The following is a 16,923-nucleotide window of genomic DNA, read 5'->3' on the forward strand; positions in this document are numbered from 1 at the left end:
GAAGTGGGAGCACGGATGGAAGCACGGGGAAGGAGCAGCCAAGCCGGATCCGATGAAATCGTGGAAATGAGGCGAGAGTACCAACTCCCCTCAAGAGTAGAGATACGAAGCCGGGTCGGACGTGTTTTCCTTGGGTCCGGTTGATTAAGGGAAAAAACAGAACAGAACTCTGCCCGGCATGTATATAAACCGCGTCCGCAACTGATCCAACACGTACGTACCAGCAGGTCCTGAATCCGGCTCCTTCCCCGCCTTATCTCTCCCGTCCCCCCCGTGTTCGTCTCTCTCTCCCCTTCTCTCTGTCGCACGTCTAGTTCGAAACCTACTCCACAAACGCCGCGGATTTCACAAGGTATATAGTTTGTTTCCACGATCTTTGGAATCTGGTTCGTCGAGTTGTGCCATTGTGTGTGTATCTGCTTTCCTTTTATCGTGGGTTTCGATCGCAAGTAGGTTTTTTCGGGATCAATCGAATCGAATCTGTTGTTGCGGAAGTAAGAGAGGCAGGCGACGGCATGGATCGCGATGAGGAGAAGGGCCACGGCGACAGATCACTGCTGTTCATAGGCGACGAGGACGACGACCTCGGCGTGGACCGGGATGGCGGCTCGCCACCCTCGTCGGACGCGGGATCCTCCTTCTCGGACAGGAGCGACGACGGCGGTGACGGTGACGGTGCCGACGACGGCACCGGCAGCGGCAGCGGCAGTGGCAGCGGCAGCGATGACGACGCCGACGCCGACGGCGACAAGGAACGCGCGCCCAACGTCGCCAGGCAGCAGGCCGCGTGGCCGCAGAGTTACAGGTCGGTCCATCGATGGATCTTGCATTGCATGCCTGGTTCCACGCCTGATTAATTTAATTATAGTATTATAATATTTCTGACGAGATAAATTTATTTTCATGTGTTGTTACTCGGCGTCGCGCGCAGGCAGTCGATCGACATGTTGAGCGCCGTCCAGTCGCCGTCGGTGAGTAGCATCGTGGCGGCCAGCCCGAGCATCACCAAGTTGGGGAGCTCTTTCCTCAAGGCCGGAAGCTCCTTCTTCCTCAAGAAGGGCGCCACCGAGGGCTCGCTGCCCCTCACCCGGCCATTGCTACCGCCCTCTCTCTCGCAGCTGTCGCAGCAGCAGCAGCAGCAGCACGCAGGGCGGCCGTCGACAGACAGCTTGCAGCCGCGGCAACCGGCTCCGCAGCCACCCGCGGTGCAGCAGAGGCCCTCTGCGGCGTGCCTGAAATCCAACTACATTGAGCTCCCACCGCCGTCCTCCAAGTGCAGCAGTGGACAATCTATCATCAACGGTACATCTCAATTTGTCTTTCCATAGTTCAAATCATGTAGTAGTACTGCATTGCTAATTGTCAGTACTGTAATTTTCCTGTTCTAATGTTTCTTTTCACTACTGTAGGCCTCAATGTCCTGTGCGGTGTTGGAATTCTCACCACGTGTTTCGGAATCAAACAAGCAGGATGGTTAAGCCTCCTCCTCCTTCCCTTGTTGGGAGCCTGTTCATGCTACACCGGTTTGCTTCTCAAGAGATGCATAGACAGCTCGCCAACCATCGAAACATACCCTGATATCGGACAAGCCGCTTTCGGTACCCCGGGTCGAATATTTGTATCGGTATGTATATTTACCTACTGTTCACCTATTTGTACAGATTTAGCAAAATTCACATCACTCATATTGCTGCTCATGTTTCTTTTGTAGGTTGTCCTTTATCTAGAACTCTATGTAAGTGTTCTCTCTCTGAATTCTGGCAGTATTGTGTTTTGAAAACGTTTGGTTCTTGCATATCTGATGTAACATCCCGCTTATTTACAGGCATGCTGCGTGGAGTACATCACACTGCTAGGAGACAGCTTGTCTTCAGTGTTTCCTTCTGCGCATTTAGCTTTTACCGGCATCTACTTGAACTCTCATAACCTGTTCGCCATATCAATGGCTTTGGCAATTCTCCCATCAGTCTGGCTCAGGAACCTCAGTCTCCTCTCCTATCTTTCTGGTGAGTACTACTAATTTGAATCTTTACAAATAAATTTTGTACTGTTCATAAACAATTTTTTGCAACGATATCAATATTAGTATCGCCACTTATTCTCCCAGTTCAATCTTTTCATAGCAACAAACAGTAGTTAATACTTGCATATTGCCTCCCACTCCTTCATGACCATCTTTCATCTGAAATTTCGCAGCCGGAGGCGTGGTTGCAACGATAACAGTCGTTGTGTGCCTGTTTTGGGTTGGTATTGGCGATGGAGTTGGGTTCCACCCTTCTGGTAGTGCACTGAACCTGACCCAGCTTCCAGTGGCACTTGGCTTGTATGGATACTGTTTCTCAGGGCACTCGGTTTTCCCAAACATATACTCATCAATGAAGGAGCGCTCGCAGTTCCCTTTTGTCCTCCTGTTCTGGTAAGGTTCTGAACTTGACAAATGAAATGCTACAGTACCATACTATGCTCTGCTTCTGCAGTTATCTGTCGATTTTTGCTACATGCTAACATGCGCTATTGTCCACATTTCAGCTTTATAGTGGTCACAATTGTGTACTCTGGGGTCGCGGCCACAGGGTTTCTGATGTTCGGCGAGTCCACAATGTCGCAATTCACACTGAACATGCCACAGCAGTATGTTCCTTCTAAAATCGCCATTTGGATGACGGTATGAGGAAAATCAAACCCAGGGAGAGTTACTCCACTTGTATCAGAATTAGCATACAGGTTCTCATTCTCACAATGGATCCCTTTGGTTTCAGATTGTGAACCCATACACCAAATACGCCTTGACGATGACACCGGTCGCCTTGTCGATAGAGGAGGCTCTGCCTAAGATGATGCGAAATTACGTCGCAGGAATGTGTGTTAGGACAGCTCTTGTCCTCTCGACTGTCGTCGTGGCTCTATCTTTTCCATACTTTGGTACTTGTCACTTGCTTCTATTTTTCTCCCATATTAGCAGTTCACTAAATTAACCCCCAAAACGTCATGCATTCTAATACTATGGCCATTGCCATTTGATTTGCAGCCTTGGTGATGGCATTGCTTGGATCTCTCTTCACAATGCTAGTGGTGAGTGCCTGCAATTATGCAGCTATTAACTGAACCTATATTCAGTAACTTTGCAATATTATTTTCCCTGACGATTAGCATTTGCATTTGCAGGCCCTGATCCTCCCTTGTGCATGCTACCTCTCCATCAAGCGGGAATTAGTACCTTTGTGGGAGGTAATCGATTAACTGAAAACCGCAGGCTAAAACACCAACAGAACATCTAGCCTTGAAGATGCTAAGCACAATTTGCTTATGATGTAATCTCTACTCTTTTTTTCCTTTTTCAGGTGGTTTTGTGCATAACAATCATATTGATTGGCTTGGGTTGCGCGTGCGTTGGATCATACACTTCGATTAACCAGATGATAGGCGGCAGTTAGTAGGGAAGTGCCAGAGTGCATCGGACCTGTGTGTAGTTGTTGCAGATTATTTTTCTTTTCAAATTTCACAAAATTGGAGAGGGCAGTTTTCCATTTGTTGTATGCCTTCCTTCTTTTGCAATATACATCGCAAGAAAGGTTTTCGTATTTTTACCGTAATACGGTACTTGTTGTATTTTGCCGTCCATGATAGCACAATATTTCAGAATAGACCGAGGATTTAGTAGCTGCCTATTCATATCTTTTATTAGGGCTACTTAGAAAATTGGAAGAGCGAGGTCTTGTGTGACCACCACGTCATTCCCGAAAAAATAAGAGATGAGATAGAACTACACCTTGCTCTCCCAATTTTCGAAGTAGCTTTAATAAAAAATATAAACAGGCAATTACTAAATCCTCGGTCTATTCTGGAAAAAGGAGGGAACAAACATGAGTGTGTCACACTTGGTATTGTGGAAGCGCTTGCCCCAAATGAGCATATCGTAGGCCGCCCTTTGAAGAACATCACAAGCATGGCAAGCATGATGTTGAAGATAGATTGCCTTTCCAGGTTGTCACGGTGACTAATTGCTTCCTGATATCCTCGACGAATATGATGTGCCTATTAGATGAATATATCTGGTTTTTTTTTGAGCAACCGATGAATATATCTGTTGTGCCCTGAATAGTAAGGGTTCGTAGTATCAGGAAGAATCCTCCTCCATCAGTGTTTAAGAACCAAGGTATCAAGCCCATGGAGCTCCCCTACAACCCAATGATCAGCCCTGCACGCAATAATAAGGTTTTAATCTCACTAGTTTTACTAGTTACAAAAAGTAATGTACGGGTGGTCGAAATTGATTTTGTTTACAGATGAATTAAAATTCAGAATATTAATTAAATAGTAACTATAAATAAAGTAAATGATTTAGAATTTCGAGGAATAAAGGGTTGGGATTCATAATTTCAGTAGTAGCGCTTCTCCAATTTAGCATAGGTGTGCTAAAAAAGTACGGTTGTGTATCAATTACATTATAATGTTTACGGTTAATCATACATGTCATTATTGCATATATGCATTACATCCTTATATATATATTTTTTTTTATTATCTAACTACATCTATAACTAATACTTCACACAAAGACCACTACACAAAATGCATCTCAAAGTATTAAGTAAAAACATAACATTGCGTTAAACAAGGTATATTCTATTTACTTATAATTCATCACCAAAACAACTAGGCAACTACATTTTTATCTTGGGTGGTAATAACACACTATTAGGGCTGCAAGAAAAGCTCGAGGCTCCTGAGCCGCTCAAGATCGACTCAAAGTTTGGCTCGACTCGAGATTGACTCGAAAAGAAATGAGCTGAGTATGAGCACTTTATATAGCTCAATCAAGAAACGAGCTCATCTTGAGCCAACCCTGGCTCGCTTGATTTTAGCTCGATATCATGTAATTTTATGAAATAATCTTATAAATATTTAAATAATTTATTGTTATATATGCTGTGTACAATTTTTCTTCATTTTACGTACTAACAAACATGGAAGCTTAATTTAGCACGAAGATAATCTAGCCTCAGTATCGCACGTGGCAAGCCGTGTGTTAAATATCCTGTTACTATTGGCCAAAGTTTTAGACCGGATGTACCAGTCTTCAATAAGTCAAATTTTACAGTGGTTTCTTATGTTGTGTTTTGGCCTATCTTGAAAAATTGCATTATATCGTTAAGCAAATCATCTTATTTAGATCGAAACTAGCTTGAGATCAACTAGAGTTCATTACAAGCTAGGCACGAGCCACTTTACATTGCTCAAGTTTGAGCTTCGCACAGTCTGAGCTCGCTCAAATTTTAGTATAAGCTGATTGTTTGCAGCCCTACACACTACCGACCCTTTTCCCTTTTCTGTTACTGAGATAGTTCCAACCAGCATACACGACTTCATCTTGAAGATCATTCGTCTCTTTTCTGCGGACCTGTTCGGGCCGTATTTTTGGCCCGCCCCGAAACCGGCCGCAAAACGCAGTTCGCGGGAGTTATACGGGATCTGCTAGAGATGCTCTAAAATAACTAAAAGCGAGGGTTATACTGGAAGAGTCAAGGTGCTAGCAGGAGGGGTCTCCTCGCGGCGGCAAGATTTCTACTACAGGCATCGTCAACAACAATATCACCAAACCGGCGGACGTCGTCAAGGTGGCCACTGCCATGAGTGGTCTCACGGTCTCCGAGAAGGGGGCTGTTCCTTCCGTCAAGATGATCACCGGCCAGGTGGGCCGGGCTCAGAGGGTCATGTCGCCTACGCCGGCAAGGGCGTCGCTTGGTCAGGAGGACCAGGCGTGTGCGCCGGCTGTTCTTGCTGGGCGGGGCCACGAGGTCCAGGGCCAAGTGTCCCTGGAGAACTGTCGCCAGGGTGGTGTGCACGACAAGCAGAGCCAGCTGCTGTGCGATGCTGATCCGGACCAGGCCGTCCTGGTGGGTCAGATGGCACGGGATTTCTCAAGCGCTGGTGAGGCCCAGCCAAGTCCCAGCGCAGGGGCTGATGCTGGCGGACTCCTCTTCCAGCCGGGTGTGCTAGAGGCGCTATCTAATGCGGTTGCTGGAAGGATCGTCACGGTTGGTGGTGATACAGGAAATAATGCCTCACGCTTTAAATTCAGTGCAACTAAAAATCATATGCAGGGCACTTCAAAAAAGAAAGATAAAAAAAGAGGGGGGCCAAATAGAGCTGAGGATGCCCGTAAGCAGGTTCTAGGGGAAAAAAGAGCACATTCTTTTGGAGCTCGTCCGACGGGTAGTGACCTAGAGTTCCCCTTTGAGAAAGAGATGGATAGCTATGAGCGCATGCTATATGGTGATGTAAACGTCTCATTCAAACGGGTGTGCACGGGTAGAGTTGTAGTAGTCCAGGACAAGGAGGGCGGGGTGACACACATTGCAAAGGAGATTGATGAGGAGGAAGAAGAGTACGTGCCGCGAAGTGTGGAATCGGTTGACGAAGAGAAAGATGAGATTGGCACATCGGCGGCCTCCGAGGAGGAGGGCCGCCGGGCCAAATGAAAATCTTAGGATGGAACTGCCGTGGTATGCTCTCCAACACGGCAGTTCGTGAGCTTCTGGACATACAGGAGCGTACAAGGGCAGAGTTAATTTTCCTTTCTGAATCTCATTTGAATAAGTGTAAAGCCGATGAGCTTCATCGTGTCCTAGGTTTTGATTCTATGTTTGTAGTGGAAAGCGATGGCAAAGCCGGTGGCCTAGTTTTAATTTATCATAAGTCAAATAAAGTCGAGTTGAACTATGTCCTGCCCCATTTTATTGATATTGTATTCATGCATGAGGATATGGTTAAGTGGCGATTCATCGGTTTTTATGGTCACCCGAAATGGAATGAACGCCATCTATCTTGGGAGGATATTCACAATCTTCATAGTAAAGGAAACCATCCGTGGGTGGTTCTAGGAGATTTTAATGAAATTCTTTACCCTTCGGAGAAGGAGGGTGGCATGGCAAGACCAATTGGTATGATGAGAGAGTTTCGTGAATGCCTAATGGATTGTGGGCTCGATGACATGGGCTATACCGGTGACATTTTCACTTGGAGGAGAGGAGAAATACGTGAACGCCTTGACCAGGCAGTCTGTAATATAGCATGGGCAAATAAATTTCCTAGAGCGGCGGTGATCAACGAAGAACATGTCCACTCTGACCATCGCCCAATCATTCTGGACATGGAATATTTGGATGGAAAAATCTTTAAACGACCGGAGGGGCGTGTTAAACAATTTGAGGCGGGGTGGTTGAAGGAAGAGACGGTGACTGAAATTGTTAAGGCATCGTGGGAGAAAGCAAAGCTCGCAGGTATTGGACCTTCACTTGCGGACCTTACAAGAGCAGTGCATACCGATCTATATACTTGGGATCGGGAAACATTCAGATATTGGGGACTTGAAAGCTCCAGGGCCAGACGGACTCCGTGCTATTTTCTATAAAAGGTTTTGGCCCATGCCGGGGGAAGACCTAATTGAGGAGGTTATGAAAGAAATTAACACTTGTACTATCCCGAATGGCTGGAATGAGACGGCAATTGTGATGACTCCTAAAATTAATACACCAGAAAAGGTAACTCAGCTTACACCAATCAGCTTATGTAATGTGGTCTATAAGATAATTTCCAAAATGGTGGCTTCCGCATCATGCACCTCGTGGGTAGTGGGCACACAGCGGTTACCATCAACGGTACAATGGGCAATTTCTTCCGAAACAAACGTGGTCTTCGGCAGGGAGATCCGAGCTCACCACTAATCTTCAATTTCGTTGCGGATGCCCTTGCGGCAATGATTAACAAAGCCAAAGCGGCGGGACACATTCGTTGGCTCATTCCCCGCCTCATCCCTGTTACTCATCTACAATACACATACGATACGATGCTTCATTTCAAACCTGACGACCATAGTATCGCCTCGGTTAAATTACTGCTCCTCGCTTTTGAGATCTTGTCGGGGCTTAATATCAATTTTCTAAAAAGTGAAGTGATCACCGTAGGGATGGAGGATCAAGAAAGTAGGCGGATTGCCAATGTGCTCAATTGCAAGATTGGAAGATTTCCGATCAAATATCTAGCACTCCTGATATCGCACAAGAATCTGACCATAGCAGAATGGGAGCCACTCTATGGCAAAGTGGCTAACCGGGTTAGCCCGTGGAGAGGGAGGTTTATGTCATCGGCAGCTAGGCTGATTTTGACCAACTCTAGCCTGTCCTCGCTCCCTCTTTTCAAAATGGGGATGTTTCTCCTCGCGGATGGAGTGCATGCCAAGCTTGACACTCCGAGTTCCCGGTTCTTTTGGGAAGGAACCGGTACTAAACGCAAATACCATTTGGTGAAATGGGCCGCGGTATGCAGACCAAAAAGTTCGGCGGTTTGGGGATCACGAACTCGAAACTCATGAATGTTGCCCTGCTCACCAAATGGTGGTGGCGCCTTGCCCAAAATGAGTCGGGACTCCGGACGGATATCCTCCGGGCATCCCGGACAGAAATATTTTCAAGGCCAAGCTCAAGGGCTTGTCATTTTGGAATGGGATCCAAGCGGTGAGACTGGCTTTCTCGGTGGGTGCCCAGTTTATTGTCAACAACGGCACGTCCACACGGTTTTGGCTTGACTGTTGGTGGGGTCAAGCACCGCGGTGGCAATCTCACCCAGAACTTTACCAACTAGCCACTGACACTAACATTATGGTAGTCGACGCCTTGCGCATGCACCCTCCGGCGATATCCTTCTTCAGGACTCTGGAGCAGGAGAGGCCGCATCTTGGAACGCGCTAGTGGCTGACCTCGAGGGGAGGACTCTTAGCCAGGAAAATGACGCTATCGCTTGGAAGCTTACTTCCTCGCGGAAATTCTCGGTAAAATCCTTATATGAGAAGTTGACAGAGGGGAATGTGCTAGACATGGCTAGGGGGCTATGGAAGGATGGCATTCCCCTTAAGATCAAGATTTTTATGTGGCAAATGTTCTGTAATCGCCTTCGAACCTCTGATAACGTGGCCAAACGGAACGGGCCAGCGAACGGAACATGCGCCATTTGCGGCCTCGGGGAAAACGCTAACCACGTGTTCTTCGGGTGCTGTTTAGCTAGATTTGCGTGGAGCACGGTTAGAGATGCTTTCAAACAGAATTGGAACCCGCAATCTAGCAACGTTTTGCTCAACCTGCTGTCGGCACAGAGGGGTGCCAATGCGAGGGTAGTTTGGCATTGCGTAGGGGCGTTGTTATGGTCCATTTGGACGGTGCGGAACAAAATTACCATTGAACACAAGTTCCCTGCACACCCAGTTGATATCCTTTTCAAATGCCACATTTTCTTACAGGCTTGGGCGCCATTGGGGAAGCAGCATGACAAGAGCCGCATGAACAAGATTATGGAGTAGATCAAGCCGTGCATGGTCAAAGCGAGACAAGACAGACAACAAGCTTGAAGCTTTTGCGTTTAGTTATGCTTTGCTCCGCGTTTGTGATGCTTTAGCTATTTGGTATTCTACCTTTGCCGGGACGTTGAGCCCGCGCAACCTTTGTTTATTTGGTTTGTAAGGATGAAATCTTGTGTGGATTCTGCCTTGGGGCTTTATTAATTTAAAGCCGGACGCTTCGTGCATCTTCCTTCCAAAAAAATAGTGGCTTCCCGATTGAAGGTTCTCCTACCAGAAATAAATAGTCTAAAATAGAGTGCTTTTGTACCAGGTAGAATGATAGCGGATAATATTTTAGTGGCCTACGAATGCTTTCACACTATCAAGAACAAAAAAGTGGGTAGAGAGGGCTTGTGTGCTATAAAACTTGACATGCACAAAGCATGTGATAGAGTCGAGTGGCCTTTCTTGAAGGAGATCATGTTGAGATTGGGTTTTCACCGAGAGTGGGTTAATTTGATTTTGCAATACGTCTCAACCATCGAATATAGAGTAAGAATAAATGCAGAGGAAAGTGAGAGCTTCAAGCCGACTAGAGGGTTGAGGCAGGGTGACCCACTGTCACCATATCTCTTCCTGATGTGCACAGAGGGGCTGGATGCATTGCTTACGCATGCTGAGGAGAACAGAAACATATCAGGAGTCAAAGTCTGTAGAGACACCCCGTGATACTTCTCCATCGTATCTACTTTTCCAAACACTTTTGCCCTTGTTTTGGACTCTAACTTGCATGATTTGAATGGAACTAACCCGGACTGACGCTATTTTCAACAGAATTGCCATGGTGTTATCTTTGTGCAGAAACAAAAGTTCTCGCAATGACCTGAAAATCAACGAAGAATTGTTTTGGAATTAATAAAAATACTAGCAAAAGAATCAAGGCCAGGGGGCCCACGCTCTGTCCACGAGGGTGGGAGGCGCGCCTGCCCTCCGGGGCGCGCCCCCTGCCTCGTGGGCCCCTTGGAGCTCCACCGACCTCAACTCCATCTCTATATATTCACGTTCGGGGAGAAAAAATTCAGAGAGAAGGATTCATCACGTTTTACGATACGGAGCCGCCGCCAAGCCCTAAACTCTCTCGGGAGGGCTGATTTGGAGTCCGTTCGGGGCTCCGGAGAGGGGAATCCGTCGCCGTCGTCATCATCAACCATCCTCCATCACCAATTTCATGATGCTCACCACCGTGCGTGAGTAATTCCATCGTAGGCTTGCTGGACGGTGATGGGTTGGATGAGATTTATCATGTAATCGAGTTAGTTTTGTTAGGGTTTGATCCCTAGTATCCACTATGTTCTGAGATTGATGTTGCTATGACTTTGCTATGCTTAATGCTTGTCACTAGGGCCCGAGTGCCATGATTTCAGATCTGAACCTATTATGTTTTCATGAATATATGTGAGTTCTTAATCCTATATAGTCAATAGTCACCTACTATGTGTTATGATCCGGCAACACCGAAGTGACAATAATCGGGACCACTCCCGGTGATAGGAATTACTCACGCACCGTGGTGAGCATCATGAAATTGGTGATGGAGGAAGGTTGATGATGACGACGGCGACGGATTCCCCTCTCCGGAGCCCCGAACGGACTCTAGATCAGCCCTCCCGAGAGAGTTTAGGGCTTGGCGGCGGTTCTGTATCATAAAACGTGAGGAATCCTTCTATCTGATTTGTTTTCTCCCCGAACGTGAATATATAGAGTTGGAGTTGAGGTCGGTGGAGCTCCAGGGGGCCCACGAGGCAGGGGGCGCGCCCAGGGGGGCAGGCGCGCCTCCCACACTCCTAGACAGGGTGTGGCCCCCCTGGCCTTGATTCTTTCGCCAATATTTTTTATTAATTCCAAAATAATTCTCCATTGATTTTCAGGTCATTCCGAGAACTTTTATTTCTGCACAAAGATAACACCATGGCAATTCTGCTGAAAACAGCGTCAGTCCGGGTTAGTTCCATTCAAATCATGCAAGTTAGAGTCCAAAACAAGGGCAAAAGTGTTTGGAAAAGTAGATACGACAGAGACGTATCAACTCCCCCAAGCTTAAACCTTTGCTTGTTCTCAAGCAATTCAGTTGACAAACTGAAAGTGATAAAGAAAAACTTTTACAAACTCTGTTTGCCCTTGTTGTTGTAAATATGTAAAGCCAGCATTCAAGTTTTCAGCAAAGATTATGACTAACCATATTCGCAATAACACTTAGGTCTCATGTTTACTCATATCAATGGCATAATCAACTAGCGAGCAATAATAATAAATCTCGGATGACAACACTTTCTCAAAACAATCATAATGTGATAGAACAAGATGGTATCTCGCTAGCCCTTTCTGAGACCGCAAAACATAAATGCAGAGCACCTTTAAAGATCAAGGACTGACTAGACATTGTAATTCATGGTAAAAGAGGTAAAAGAGATCCAGTCATAGTCATACTCAATATAAATTAATAGTAATGGATGCAAATAACAACAGTGCTCTCTAAATGGTGCTTTTTAATCAGAGGGTGATGACTCAACATAAAAGTAAATGGATAGGCCCTTCGCAGAGGGAAGCAAGGATTTGGAGAAGTGCTAGAGCTCGATTTTTGAAATAGAGATAAATAATATTTTGAGTGGTATACTTTCATTGTCAACACAACAACCGAGAGATCTCGATATCTTCCATGCTACACACATTATAGGCGGTTCCCAAACAGAATGGTAAAGTTTATACTCCCCCTCCGCCAACAAGCATCAATCCATGGCTTGCTCGAAACAACGAGTGCCTCCAACTAACAAGAGTACCGGGGGAGTTTTGTTTGCAATTATTTCGATTTGATTTGCATAAAGCATGGGACTGGGCATCCCGGTGACCAGCCATTTTCTCGTGAGTGAGGAGCGGAGTCCACTCCTCTTGAGAATAACCCGCCTAGCATGGAAGATACAGACAGCCCTAGTTGATACATGAGCTATTCGAGCATATGAAACATAATTTCATTTGAAGGTTTAGAGTTTGGCACATACAAATTTACTTGGAACGGCAGGTAGATACCGCATATAGGAAGGTATGGTGGACTCATATGGCATAACTTTGGGGTTTTAAGGGATTGGATGCACAAGCAGTATTCCCGCTTAGTACAAGTGAACGCTAGCAAAAGACTGGGAAGCGACTAGCTAGAGAGCGACAATAGTCATGAACATGCACTAAAATTAATAAACATTGAGTGCAAGCATGAGTAGTATATAATCCACCATGAACATAAATATCGTGAAGGCTATGTTGATTTATTTCAACTACATGTGTGAACATGTGCCAAGTCAAACCACTCGAATCATTCAAAGGAGGATACCACCCTACTATACCACATCGCAATCATTTTAATAGCATGTTGGCACGCAAGGTAAACCATTATAAACTCCTAGCTAATTAAGCATGGCATAAGCAACTATAATCTCTAATTGTCATTGCAAACATGTTTATTCATAATAGGCTGAATCAGGAATGATGAACTAGTCATATTTACAAAAACAAGAGAGGTTGAGTTCATACCAGCTTCTCTCATCTCAGTCAGTCCATCATATATCATCATTATTGCCTTTCACTTGCACGGTCGAACGATGTGTATAATAGTAATAGTGCACGTGCATTGGACTAAGCTGGAATCTGCAAGCATTCAATAAACAGGAGAAGACAAGGTAATATGGGCTCTTGGTTAAATCAACAATAATGCATATAAGAGCCACTTCAACATTTTCATTATGGTCTTCTCCTCTCGACCCCCAAAGAAAAGAAAAGAAAAAAACTATTTACACGGGAAAGCTCCCAACAAGCAAAAGAAGAACAAGAAATCTTTTGGGGTTTTCTTTTAATTACTACTACTACAACAACATGAAAAGTAAACTAGCTAAAAGCTATAACTAATTATTATTTTTAGTTTTTCTTAAGGTTTTTCAAACACACAAGAAGAAAGCATAAAAAGGAAAATAAACTAGCATGGATATTACAGTGAAAAAGTTTGAGCACCGACAACTAGCATGAGTGTGTGAATATGAATGTAATGTCGGTGAGAAATACGTACTCCCCCAAGCTTAGGCTTTTGGCCTAAGTTGGTCTATTGCCACGGCTGGCCTGGCGGATATCCAAAGTTGTAACTGGGGTTGTACTGAGATGCAGCGGCTATTGCATCATGAGCTGCAGCTTGGAGGCGAGCTTCCCTCGTCCTCCTCTCGTACTCATTTGCCTCCTCCCTGGTTATGACATATCTCCCCTTTGCCTGAAAGTCAAAGAGAGTAGGAGCAGGGAGAACAATATTGACAGCGTGACGCTTGTCAAAGATTAGTCGGTACTGGAGAGGCGGTTCAGTCCTCTCAACAAACTGATGGCAAACCATGGCATTAAAATCTAGATAAGTAGGAAGCAATTCCATATCATAATCACGAATAGGTATCTCAAGATAATTAGCTAAACGGATTGCATAAATTCTACCAAAGAAATCTCCATTAATACTATTATTATGCAACATATGCACCACAATGGCTCCCAAATCATAATGTTTATCTCCTAATATAGCACTCCTGAGAACACTGCGATCAGGAACACACATGTGGCATGCCTCATCCTTACCATTTATGCATCGGCCTATAAAGAGAGTAAAATAATGTATAGCAGGAAAATGAATGCTCCCTATGGTAGCTTGTGTTATTTCTCTAGATTCCCCCACTGTGATACTAGCAAGAAAATCTCTAAACTCAGATTTGCGAGGTTCACTAGGACTCCCCTATTGCAGGAGTTTACAAGCAATACTAAAATCCTCCAGGTCCATGGTATAGGATTTATCATAAAGATCAAACAGGAATGTGTGAGAGTTGCATGAAGATGAAAATCTAAATCTTCTCACAAAGGAGTCAGTAAGGTAATAGTGTTGGAGGCACTTATCTGACATGAAGCCCTCCAAATCAGCGTTACGCACATATGCCTCAAATTCCTCCTTAATTCCTGCTCGGACCATGAAGTTTTCTGACGGCCATTTACAAGGCCGCACTTGAGCGTCTCTTGGTGGTTCAAGGTCTGGCTCACGTATTGCGGGCCTGGGTCCTTGCTTCCTTGAAGAACCTCCTTGGTACATTTTCCTAAACATATTTCTTCCTCTAAAAAAATTCTGAAATTTTTAGTAACTTCAAATAAAAGTGAACCAAGCTCAACAAAATTGATAGCAACTACTCCCACAAGTGCCTAGAGACTATATCGTGCATTAGAACTACTTGGGACCAAATAAATTTGACATGCAAGCTCAAGAACAGGGTCACCTAGGCAGCAAAAATTTGCAATGAATAAAGCACTAGAACAAAAACTAATTGGACCATTGGAGGAGTCACATACCAAAGAACAATCCCCCAAAGCAGTTTTGTGAGTGGAGCTTTGAGCAAGGAGATCGAAAATGGCAGCAAGATGAGCTAGAACTCGTGCTTGAGCTAGCTGGTGATTTTTTTTGGGAGGAAGAAGGAGTGTGTGGTGGCTGGAATAAGTGGAGGGGAGCCACCATGGGCCCATGAGGCAGGGGCGCGCGCCCAGGGGGTGTGGGCGCGCCCTGGACCCTCGTGGCCAGGTGCTTGCTCCCCCTGCTATGTTCTCAGTGCCAGATATTCTCAAATATTCCAGAAAAAATCATATTTCAATTTCAGGGCATTTGGAGAACTTTTATTTTCAGGGTATTTTTTTATTGCATGGATAATTCAGAAAACAGACAGATAATACTAATTTTACTTTATTTCAACTAAATAACAGAAAATAAAAGAAGGGTACAGAGAGTTGTGCCTTCTAACTTCATCCATCTCATGCTCATCAAAAGGAATCCACTAACAAGGTTGATCAGGTCTTGTTAACAAACTCATTCCGAATTGCATGAAACCGGAGAATTTTCGAATAGCACTAAGTTACCTCAACGGTGATATGCACGTCCCCAATAATAATAATATCATATCTCTTTTTGATAGTAGGAAGAGGAAATTCAAAGCTCCAAAAATAATCGATGGAATTTTCCAATAGAATTTATACTATGAACTTGAGGTTGTTGTCGGTGTCAAAACCGGCGGATCTCGGGTAGGGGGTCCCGAACTGTGCGTCTAAGGCTAATGGTAACAGGAGGCAGGGGACACGATGTTTTACCCAGATTCGGGCCCTCTCGATGGAGGTAATACCCTACTTCCTGCTTGATTGATCTTGACGATATGAGTATTACAAGAGTTGATCTACCACGAGATCGTAGAGGCTAAACCCTAGAAGCTAGCCTACGATTATGATTGTTCTTGTCCTACGGACTAAACCCTCCGGTTTATATAGACATCGAAGGAGGCTAGGGTTACACAGAGTCGGTTACAGAGAAGGAAATCTACATATCCGAATATCCAAGCTTGCCTTCCACGCAAAGGAGAGTCCCATCCGGACACGGGACGAAGTCTTCAATCTTGTATCTTCATAGTCCAACAGTCCAGCCAAAGTATATAGTCCAGCTGTCCGAGGACCCCTTAATCCAGGACTCCCTCAGTAGCCCCTGAACCAGGCTTCAATGACGATGAGTCTGACGCGCAGATTGTCTCCGGCATTGCAAGGCGGGTTCTTCTCCAAATCCTCCAGAGTATTGTCATGACGAGTAGTGTCCGGCTCCTCATCAATGTCATGCTCCTCGGCTTCTGAGCTTTAATAACGGCCGTATCCATGTGTCAAGAGAATGCGAGAAGTCGAGGCATTTTTACATTTATCACCCCAACCACGCGGGTAAATCATCTATAAAAGAGACGGGGATTCTCATATCCAAATCACACCATCTCCTCCCAGCGAGTATTCATCAGAGCGTGCCCGGAAAAATCCACACCACCATGGCCGGTCGTCGCGGTTGTTGGAGAACGTTGCATAAAATAAAATTTTCCTACGTTCACCAAGATCAATCTAGGAGTTCATCCAGCAACGAGAGAGAGGAGTGCATCTACATACCCTTGTAGATCGCGAGCGGAAGCATTCAAGAGAACAGGGTTGAGGGAGTCGTACTCGTCGTGATCCAAATCACCGGAGATCCTAGCGCCGAACGGATGACACCTCCGCATTCAACAGACGTACGGTCAGCGTGACGTCTCCTCCTTCTTGATCCAGCAAGGGGGAAGGAGAGGTTGATGAAGATCCAGTAGCACGACGGCGTGGTGGTGGATGAAGCAGGGATCCCGGCAGGGCTTCGCCAAGCGTTTGCGGGAGGGAGAGGTGTAGCAAGGGGGAAGGGAGGCGCCAAGTGCAAGGGTGCCGCTGCCCTCCCTCCCCCTCTTTATATAGGGTCCCCAAGGGAGGCGCCGGCCCTGGAGATGGGATCTCCAAGGGGGGCGGCGGCCAGGGGGAGGCTTGCCCCCCAAGGCAAGTGGAGGCGCCCTCCCACCCTAGGGTTTCCAACCCTAAGCACAGGGGGCCCAAGGGGGGGGGCGCACCAGCCCACCAGGGGCTGGTCCCCTCCCCACTTCAGCCCACGGGGCCCTCCGGGATAGGTGGCCCCACCCGGTGGACCCCCGGGACCC

At 45.9% G+C, this 16,923-nt stretch overlaps 1 protein-coding gene across 2 annotated transcripts; it reads left to right on the forward strand.

The window, feature by feature from the left end:
* The first annotated feature begins 235 nt into the window (after window positions 1-235).
* On the forward strand, window positions 236-3,593 carry LOC119305265 (amino acid transporter AVT1C-like). 2 transcript variants are annotated; one of them, XM_037581836.1, is made up of 12 exons: window positions 236-352; window positions 454-805; window positions 932-1,302; window positions 1,410-1,624; window positions 1,712-1,735; window positions 1,826-2,006; window positions 2,197-2,416; window positions 2,530-2,665; window positions 2,760-2,922; window positions 3,029-3,072; window positions 3,151-3,228; window positions 3,342-3,593. In XM_037581836.1, the coding sequence occupies exons 2-12, from the start codon at window positions 516-518 to the stop codon at window positions 3,432-3,434; spliced, it is 1,815 nt and encodes a 604-aa protein (XP_037437733.1). In that variant the 5' UTR covers window positions 236-352; window positions 454-515; the 3' UTR covers window positions 3,435-3,593. The 2 variants fall into 2 exon arrangements, with proteins under 2 accessions (XP_037437733.1, XP_037437734.1); XM_037581837.1 differs by having other exon boundaries at window positions 3,166-3,228.
* Window positions 3,594-16,923: the final 13,330 nt, after the last annotated feature.

The sequence above is a fragment of the Triticum dicoccoides genome, chromosome 5B, assembly GCF_002162155.2.
Source record: "Triticum dicoccoides isolate Atlit2015 ecotype Zavitan chromosome 5B, WEW_v2.0, whole genome shotgun sequence".
NCBI lineage: Eukaryota > Viridiplantae > Streptophyta > Magnoliopsida > Poales > Poaceae > Triticum > Triticum dicoccoides.

Bases quoted from the DNA above. Each gene is read 5' to 3' on its own strand.
- LOC119305265 (XM_037581836.1), top strand. From the start codon at position 516: ATGGATCGCGATGAGGAGAAGGGCCACGGCGACAGATCACTGCTGTTC. The intron at 806-931 runs GTCGGTCCATCG...CGTCGCGCGCAG, and splicing joins GCGTGGCCGCAGAGTTACAG to GCAGTCGATCGACATGTTGA. The intron at 1,625-1,711 runs GTATGTATATTT...TTTCTTTTGTAG, and splicing joins CGGGTCGAATATTTGTATCG to GTTGTCCTTTATCTAGAACT.